Source organism: Otolemur garnettii, unplaced genomic scaffold, assembly GCF_000181295.1.
Source record: "Otolemur garnettii isolate 467f Iridium unplaced genomic scaffold, OtoGar3 scaffold00020, whole genome shotgun sequence".
NCBI lineage: Eukaryota > Metazoa > Chordata > Mammalia > Primates > Galagidae > Otolemur > Otolemur garnettii.
The window spans coordinates 4,039,474-4,049,298 of NW_003852415.1; the positions used below are offsets into that span (position 1 = coordinate 4,039,474).

General features: G+C 44.2%; 1 protein-coding gene across 1 annotated transcript in view; it reads left to right on the forward strand.

Moving 5' to 3' along the window:
* Positions 1-6,321, forward strand: part of AHSA1 (activator of HSP90 ATPase activity 1) — an 11,894-nt gene extending 5,573 nt beyond the window's left edge. The window contains exons 3-9 of the mRNA XM_003786946.3: positions 488-570; positions 953-1,070; positions 3,076-3,164; positions 4,537-4,668; positions 5,381-5,482; positions 5,759-5,810; positions 5,926-6,321. Coding sequence (XP_003786994.1) covers positions 488-570; positions 953-1,070; positions 3,076-3,164; positions 4,537-4,668; positions 5,381-5,482; positions 5,759-5,810; positions 5,926-6,098 — 749 coding nt within the window. The 3' untranslated portion in view covers positions 6,099-6,321. The remainder of the gene's footprint in view (positions 1-487; positions 571-952; positions 1,071-3,075; positions 3,165-4,536; positions 4,669-5,380; positions 5,483-5,758; positions 5,811-5,925) is intronic.
* The last annotated feature ends 3,504 nt before the right edge of the window (positions 6,322-9,825 follow it).

Sequence of the window (9,825 nt, forward strand, 5' to 3'; positions counted from 1 at the left end):
TCTCCTGCCTCCACTTCCCAAGTAGCTGAGACCACAGGCGCCCGCCACAATGCCTGGCTATTTTTTAGTTGCAGCCATCGTTGTTTGGTGGGCCTGGGCTGGATTTGAACCTGCCACCTTAGGTGTATGTGGCTGGCGCCTTAACCACTTGAGCCACAGGCACTGAGCCTAAAACAAGTATTCTAGCAAAATTGGCTAATAACCCAAATCCTTCCTGGTAGAATTCATGCTAGTACCAGATCCGTGTAGCTTTCAGTCCCGTACTGTAATGGTGTGGTTGGTCTCCAGTAAACTGGTGAGGAAAGACATTTCTTCTGAGGTGGGTGGGGTTAATTGCATCTTTGCATCTGGCATGTGGCATTCTCTTAGAAAAAGAAGATCAGTTCTGCTGTCCACAAGAACAACAATTGGAGCGGTAGTTAGAGCCCCAGAGCAGAGACCTTTCCTGCAGAGGAGGAAACTAATGGTATTGCATTGCTTTTCACAGGTACTTCTAAGTCAGGAGTTCAGTACAAGGGACATGTGGAGATCCCCAATTTGTCTGATGAAAACAATGTGGATGAAGTGGAGGTTTGTGCTTCCTGACTCATCTGAGTCCTCTACATCCTCTTATTCTCAAATTAGAAAAATGACCTAGCATTCAAGGTTAATAGCCCAGGTGTGGATCAAGCATTTAGAACCCCAGTCTGTAGATGAATTTCTAGGTATGCGGTGCCGTTGGAAACTTCCAGAGCAACTTGTTTATAATTGCTTTAGCTAGTAACATAGGTTCTAATCTTCACCACTGGCAGAGAGGACTCAAGAAGGAACACTAATGGGGATTGGATGAATACCCCAACCTTCGTGCATTTCCTTTGGAAATGTCAGCAGTTATCTAATTACTCAGCACCCATTTTCCATAATGAGGGTGCTCCTCAAGTTATTTACCACCTACTTCTGATCTTTTACTCAGATTAGTGTGAGCCTTGCCAAAGATGAGCCTGACACAAATCTCGTGGCCTTAATGAAGGAAGAAGGGGTGAAACTTCTAAGAGAAGCAATGGGAATTTACATCAGCACCCTCAAAACAGGTATCCCTTGAGTAGTTATATAAGCCTTAAGGAGGTAGTTTTCCACTTACCAGACTCTGGTTAAGGGTCTTGACAATCCTTTCTTTGACAAATGGGTAAAGATTTGGGGGGAGGGGCTTTATTTCATGTTAGTCTCTAAGCTCTGAGTGAGGGAAAGATCTAGAGCTGTGTTGTCTAATGTATTGGTTGGTTATTAAGCTCTTGAAATGTGAGTAGACCAAATTAAGATGTGCTGTGAGTAAAAATACACAGTAGATTTGCAGACTCAATACAGAAAACCAGTGTAAGTTGTCAATTCTGTCTTAATAAAGTATAACATGTGCAAGTGATAGTTCAACTATGTGTTAGGTTAATTTCACCTTATTTATTTATTTATGAATGAAATAAGGTCTTGCTGTGTTGCCCAGGCTGGTCTTAAATTTAAAGCCTCAGGCAGTCCATACACCTGAGTAGCTGGGATTATAGGCATATGCCACTGTACCCACCTTCATTTAACTTCTTAATGTGGCTACTAGAAAATTTTAATTACATTTAAGATCATGTTATATTCTTTCTTTTTTGTTCTTGTGGGGTTTTTTTTTTCCCCTTTTGAGCTAGTCTTACATGGTTGCTCCAGGCTAGAGTACTGTGGCATCAGAGCTCACTACAACCTCTCAAGCGATCCTGTTGCCTCAGCCTCCCAAGTAGCTGGGACTATAGGCATGTTTTTTTGTTTGTTTGTTTTAAAGAGTTGGAGATCTCACATTATTACCCAGGCTGAAGTGCAGTGGCACAATCGTAGCTCATTTTAGTCTCAAACTCTTGGGCTCAAATGATCCTTCTATCTCAGCCACTCAAGTGTCTGGGACAAGTACCAGCCACCAAGGCCAGCTCTGTATTTCTATTGAGCAGTGCTGAATCTATCTAAAAACTTGGTATCCCAGGACTTAATTGCATGAGAAGCGTCCTGGACTATTTTGTTCGTTTGGGGTTTTTTTGTTTGTATATGGATTTTTTTTGTTGTTTTTTGGGGGGGGGCCAGGGCTGGGTTTGAACCCTCCACCTCTGGCATATCGGGCCAGTGCCCTACCCTTTTGAGCAACAGGCGCTGCCCCATGTGTTTGTTTTTGTGAGATAGAATCTCTGTCACCCAGGTTGGAGTGCAGTGGCATTAGTATCATCATAGCTCACTGCAGCCTCAATCTCCTGGGCTCTAGTAATCCTCCTACCCCAACTCCCCAGTAGCTAGTATAAGGGTATGTACCACCACAGCTGGCTAGGTTTTTTTTTTTTTTTGTATAGATAGGCCTTGCTGTCTTGTCCAGACTGGTCTTGAACTGGCCTTAAGGAATCCTTCTGTCTCACCCTCCCAAAATGCTGGGTTTAACAGGTGTGAAACACCATGCTCATAAAAGGCTATCTTTACTGTGCATTCTCTTTGTTACGGATTTTAGGTGGTTAGACTAAAGGTCAGTTCAGTTCTCCCCTGGGATTCCATTTCTGCCAGTCTATTCTGAGCTTAGTGTTAGAGTTTGTATAATGACCATGAAAGGAACCAGCATAGAAGATGATACCTTTTGGGGGGAAAGGGGGACCAGCCTTCCAATGCTGTAACTAGGCGTGGCTGTCTTACAAAGTTAAGACAGAGTGGAGGGAGGGTACTAAGCATGTGGCATCTACAAATACTGGGTACTCACTTTTGAAGTATTGGAAGTGCCACTTCATTCACTGGCTATCTTCTCTAGTAGACTTGGCATATATTTAACAAGTTGTAATGCTTCCAGTTGAGTTCATGGTTTAAGGTTTTTAAGATAATCCCAGTGGACATACTGTAGTCTGTAACATACACTCAGATACCTGTCTGATGTAGACCAAAGGTAGAAATGTAAAATAGATAGCCTTTTCCTTCTCCGGCTATAACCTCATTCTGGGTTAAGGTGGCTGTCTTTGCCAAGCTGTAATGAAGCTCCAGTTCTCAGCTACTAAAAAATAACTTCTATAAGCTGGGATTTTATTATCTTTTCAGAGTTTACCCAAGGCATGATCTTACCTACAGTGAATGGAGAGTCAGTAGACCCAGTGGGGCAGCCAGCATTGAAAACTGAGGAGCGCAAGGTAAATGATGATGGAGTGGGAGGCTGCCTCCTTAGTTCTACATCTTTTTTTTTTTCCCGCAGTTTTTGGCTGGGGCTGGGTTTGAACCTGCCACTTCCAGCATATGGGGTCGGCACCCTACCCCTTTGAGCCACGGGCGCTGCCCCCTAGTTCCACATCTTATCTCTTTGTGGATCCTAACTTGTAAGCCAGAGCAGTCTATGATCCACTCAAAGTGCTTTTTAGTTGTCTACCCATCTTTAACCAGGTTTTTCCTCATTTGTACAGGCTCCCAGAGCAAATAGAAGCCATTGGGGATTTCTAAATCTGGCTCTTGATTGCGTTTAATACAGGATGGTCTTCACTTACATGAGTTCTCAGTATATCTCACTGGGGTATTGCCATTTCATGCTTTCGTATTAGACCTTTAATCAGGTATCAAGGGTTAGACTTCAGTCATCAGGAAATTGATCGATCTTAACCCCATTTGTAGGGTGTGCAGATGTTTTATCTACAGATGGAACTTCTGGGGTTAAGCTTGGCACTAGGTTTGCAGTCCTGTTGTTTTTTTGTTAGCACAGTGAAAGTGAGAAGATTGCTTCCAGCTGTTTAAGCGTAAAAATTCTGTTGGACAATTATACTAAGCTCTTTAGAAATGCCTAATGAGGCTCGGTGCCTGTGGCTCAAGCGGCTAAGGCGCCAGCCACATACACCTAAGGTGGCGGGTTCGAATCCCCAGCCCGGGCCCGCCAAACAACAATGATGGCTGCAACCAAAAAATGGCCGGGCATTGTGGCGGGCACCTGTGGTCCCAGCTACTTGGGAGGCTGAGGCAGGAGACTCGCTTGAGCCCAGGAGTTAGAGGTTGCTATGAGGTTATTATTATTATTATTATTATTATTTTTTGTAGAGACAGAGTCTCACTTTATCACCCTTGGTAGAGTGCCGTAGTGTCACAGCTCACAGCAACCTCTAACTCCTGGGTTTGGGCGATTGTTTTGCCTCAGCCTCCACAGTAGCTGAGACTACAGGTTCCCCGAAACAACGCCCGGCTATTTTCTTTTGTTGCAGTTTGGCCAGGGGGCAGGCCCAAACCCACCACCCTTGGTATATGGGGCCAGTGCCCCACCGACTGAGCCCTGGGCGCCGCCACTGATAGGTTTTTAAATAAGTGTCAGTCTTCCTCCTGGAGTGCTCGAAGATGAAAATTTTTGTGAGAATGAATGGTAGATTTGTCCCTGAAGCCATGTTGGTTGAGGTTGTACCATTACTCTAAACCAGTAGTTCTCAACCTTCCTAATGTCGTGGTCCTTTAATATAGTTCCTATGGCTCATGACCCACAGGTTGAGAACTGCTGCTCTAAACCAACCATTTTCACCACCACTTTTACAGGCTAAGTCCTCAGTTTCTTCAAAAACCCAGGCCAGACCTGTTGGTGTCAAAATCCCCACTTGTAAAATCACCCTTAGAGAAACCTTCCTGACATCACCAGAGGAGCTCTATAGAGTGTTTACCACCCAAGAGGTAAGCAAGATCTTATCCTTTAGGCATCATGCCATCTGCTATTGTAGGTGACTCAGGTTGTGGGCATTACCCCCCAGCCACATGCAGAGGAGGTATTATGGCTGGGCCCATGAGGCATTCCTACCTAGTATAAGTAGAAACAAAAGAAAAACAACTTGGTTCAACCCACTCATTGGAGTGGATTTTCCCTTTCTTTTTCTCTTCTATTTTAGTTTTAGTTTTGGGTCAGGTAAATGGGAACTACAGAATTGTTCTTTTGTTGTTGTTGTTGTTGTTTTGGGGGGGGTTGAGGGTCTCTCACTCTGCATCCTGGCTTTGAGTGCCATGGCATCATAGCTCACAGCAACCTCAAACCCCTGGGCTTAAATGATCCTGTTGCCTCAGCCTCCCGAGTAACTGGGACTGCAAACTCCTGAGCTCAGGGGATATACCCACCTCATCCTCCCAGAGTGCTAGGATTACAGGCCTGGCCTACAAGATCCTTCTTGTTAGAAAAATGGGTCCCAGAGAATGGCATCATGGATTAGGAAAGAATTTTTCTGAAGTCAAATCCTAGTCTGTGATTTGTAGTGGACGAGAATAGAGGGAGACTCGTTGGACAGATTGGCATCTTTGGAAATGAGAGTTTAGCCATTCAGGCTTCAGCTGGCATTTGTCTCTGGATCCAACTAAAACTATATTCTCCTTGCCCTTTTCTTTCTCTTTCTTACAGTTGGTTCAGGCCTTTACCCATGCTCCTGCAATGATAGAAGCAGACAAAGGTGGGAAGTTTCAGATGGTAGATGGCAACGTCTCTGGAGAATTTACTGATTTGGTGAGTATGTGCTTGCCCAGCCCCAGGTTGTAGCCCCTGTCTGATCAGATGAATAACGTGTTACCTTTTCTAAGCTCTGGGTAAAATTTAAGGCTTTAACCTCTTTGACTAATAAAACTACGTTTTGTTTGTCCAAAGAATGTGGCTATTTGAATTTTCTTGCAAATAAAATGACTGCATAGATAACAGGTTCTGTAGGAAGGGCAGATGGCTAATCCTACCTGGGATTGGGTACATTGCAAGTCTACAGTATGGACTGAACTCTGATTATTTTAGGTCCCTGAGAAACATATTATAATGAAGTGGAGGTTTAAAACGTGGCCAGAGGGTAAGTATGCGTATTTATTTATTGCCATTATCCTCAGAAGTTTTTGTTTTCACCCTGGTTTTAAACCCAGATGGAATCCCTGGATCTGAAACTTCTCTCCTCTGCTTTTCCCCAGGGCATTTTGCCACCATCACCTTGACCTTCACTGATAAGAATGGAGAGACTGAGGTGTGCATGGAAGGCCGAGGCATCCCTTCTCCTGAAGAAGAGCGGACACGGCAGGGCTGGCAGCGTTACTATTTCGAGGGCATAAAACAGACCTTTGGCTATGGTGCACGCTTATTTTAGGGCCAGCAGCAGGGTGCTCCAGCCTGCCCATCACTTCAGTCCAGTCTTCGCCTGACTGGTGCTTGTGACTCACAGGATTGTACCATCCCAGCCGCTAACTTGGGGCCAGGGCCCCTCCCCTCCACAAATACCTTGGGTTTGTGCATGTTTTCTGCTGGGTGGGATCAGAGGGCAATTTCTCTTTTATGTGTACATACGCTAAATAAAAGTAATTTAAAAAACATTTATGTGTGGATCCTGTGTTGATAGGGTGGCTGGTATTCAAGGTTCCTTGAAGGTTTTGAATTTAAAAAAAAAAAGGGCTCCATGCCTATAGCTCAGCCGGTAGGGCGCCAGCCATATACACCGGAGCTGGTGGGTTTTGGGCGGGTGCCTATAGCCCCAGCTACTTGAAAGACTGAGGCAAGAGACTTGCTTAAACCCAGGAGTTTGAGGTTGCTGTGAGCTGGTGACACTAGGGCACTCTGCTGTGCTGAGGGGACAGTGAGACTCTGTCTTGAAAAAAAAAAAAAAGGTTAGAAGGGCTCTCTGGTCTGGGTAAGTGTAGGTATTTAAAAGGCAAAAAGAGAGCCTGCTTCTCACTTCCATTGAGTCTCCTTTCCTGCTATAAAAGGGGAGGGCTGGTGCTCTGAGGTAAACAGTACTAACAACAAATACTATCGATGGAGGCAGAATCCTGGATTTTTCATTTTTCATGGTCTTGTAGGTGCTTACAAAGAGATTACCAGGTGGTGGACTAAGATGTGGAAGAGTAGAGATGCCTAACTTAATGGTGGCTTCTATTTATTGGGCAATTACGTACTAGACACTGCACTAAGCAGTTTCCTGACATAAACTCACTTAATCCCCATAATAGCCCTAGGAAGTAGGTACTTGTTTTACAAGAACTTAAGCCTTGCAGAGGTGCACTAGCTCATGCCTGTAGTTCCAACTACTTGGGAGGCTGAGGCTGAAGAACTATTTGATCCCAGGAGTTCAAGGCTATAGTGAGCTATGATTGTACCACCATATTCCTGGAGAATGAAGTAAGACCCTGTCTCAAAACAACAAAAAAACACTTGGGTTTCTTTTTCTTAAAAAAACGTTGCTAGATTTGCTCTTGTAAAAAAATGTTTTAAATATTTTATACACACACTTACTAGATTCTAGGTAAGCCTTGAGTTTCCTTTTTATTTTTTTAGAGACAAGAGTCTCATTTTGTCACCCTTGGTAGAGTGCTGTCACAGCTCAGAGCAACCTCCAACTCCTGGGCTTAGGTGATTCTCTTGCCTCAGCCTTCTGAGTAGCTGGGACTACAGGCGTCCGCCACAACACCTATTTTTGTTTTGCAGTTTGGCTGGGGCAGGGTTTGAACCTGCCACCCTCAGTATGGGGCTGGCACCCTACTGACTGAGCCACAAGCACCGCCCATGCCTTGGGTTTCTTAACATATTCTAGATATGTAACAACTGATACTAAGCATTTGGGGATGGAGAACAAGGACTGTGAGTGTAGTCAAGTCTGAACCATTCTGTTTGTTGCCTGTTATTGCCACAAAGCGAAGATGACACATTTCTAGTATATTAGTTATCCCTCCAGGAGTAGAACATTTGAGGCTCTTAACTACTTCTGGAAAGAGGACATAAATGTCATTTTTTTAGAGACAGGATTTTGCTCTGTTGGCAGGCTAGTCTTGAACACTGGCCTCTAGTGATCCTCTCACTTGTCTCCCAAGTTACTGGGACATTAAACATGCGCCACTGTGCCTGGCTTGTTTTTACTTCGCTATTTTTTTTTCTTTTTTTTGGAGACAGGGTCTCACTCTGTCATCCAGGCTAGTGGTGCTGTCATAGTTCAAGTGATCCTCCTGCCTCAGCCTCCCAAGTAGCTGGGACTACAGGTGCCTGCCACAAAGGCCAACAATTTTTCTTTTCTTTTTTTTTGACTCTTGGGAGAGTGCTGTGGTGTCAAAGCTCACAGCAACCTCCAACTCTTGGACTTAAGTGATTCTCTTGCCTCAGCCTCCCGAGTAGCTGGGACTATAGGTGCCCACTACAACGCCCAGCTTTTTTGTTGTTGTTGCACTTGTCATTGCTGTTTTAGCTGGCTGGGGCCTGGTTTGAACCTGCCACCCTCCCACCCTTGGTATTTGGGGCTAGTGCCCTACCCACTGAGTTACAGGCGCCACCCAATTTCTCTATTTTTAGTAGAGATGATGTCTCACTTTTGCTCAGGCTGATCTTGAACTCCTGGCCTTAATCCTCCAACTTCAGCCTCCCAGTGTGCTAGGATTAGAGGTATAAACCACCAGACCCGGCCTCTTAAGAGCGTTTTTAAGTGCCTGGTACCATTAAACAAGTTTGTTGAGCACTGACCTGTGCCAAGTGTTGGAGATATATTCTAATGGAGTCAGAATGCCACACTGCAGGATGAGCTAACTATCTGAACAAGAGAGTCGCTTTCCTGGACAAGCCTTGACCTGGCTTCCTGCACTCTGGTGTGCGTCAGAGCCCTCTAAGCCAGACCACCCTACTTCTGCAACTACAACTATTTCATTACTCTATTTTTGCCTGGTTTATGAGGTGCCAGTGAGGCCTAATCCTACCAATGTGACTTGGCTAAAACTTTTCAGCTAAAGCACAAAATCTGATGTGAATCAACTAAACTCCTCCACCTCCCTAGTCCCCAGTGCCACCTTTGGCTTGAATTACTCAGGAGAGTGCTGAAATTAACATCTAATTCAGAATTCCATCTGCCTCCCTAGGGAGCCAAAACAATGCCTTGTGATAAAAAGCCTTCCATCCCAGACTCCTCCTAATATGGAACCATTAACAAAAAACTGAAGCCCTTTTATGCCTGGCTGGAAAAGTACCAGTTCTACAATATTTAGGAAATAATCTGAAGTAGAGATTACAAACATTTTAGTAAAAACCAAAGTTTAGGACTAAGTGCCTGCCACTGTAAAATTGCCAGTAACAGTAATATCACCAGTACTAATTGCTATCTAATTCTTAACATTGCCATTTCAGTTTAGCCATCTGAGCCTAAAAAGCAAAATAGTGCAGCTAAAAATAAAACCATGGACTTGATTTGGCTTGGATTTGAATGGTAAATTTTCTACATACTAACAAATGGGGCAGATTTCCTTATCTCTGCAATGGGCATAATAGGTACCCTGTGAGAGCACTTGTACCTGGTGTCACTCAGCAGGTGGTGCCTGATGACTTTGGACTCAAAAGCTCAAGTGTTGACCCTTAGGCCAGAATTGATATTTTGTAAAGCTGGTTAATTTTAGTCCGAATTGCAAATCTTAGCCAAAGGTTCCCCATGCATAGGAAGCACCTAGGAGAGCCTGTTGAAGAAAAGCAGACTCCACTCCTAGGAAGTTTGCTCAGTTTGTAGGGTTTTACAAGCCTACAAGCTTGTATTTTAGTAAATATCCCGGGTGATTCTCCTATTAGGATGTATTTTGAGAAGGACCTTAACATGCTAAGAAAAATCCTGTGATGGAGGAACCCAAAGCAGCACATGTGGGTTCCCTTTGTGAATAATGGGGGAAAGGATCTGAAACACTGACTTCAGGAGACAAGAGGTCAGCAGGCTCTGTACTGTCGGTTATTTTAAACACTAGTTAAGAACTTAGTTTGACTGGTCTTGCCTGGCCTAGTGCTCTTTATGAGGCAAATCAGAGCAGAAGAAACTGGGCAAAAACATCTCAGTGGCTGGAATGGCTTTTTTTTTTTTTTTT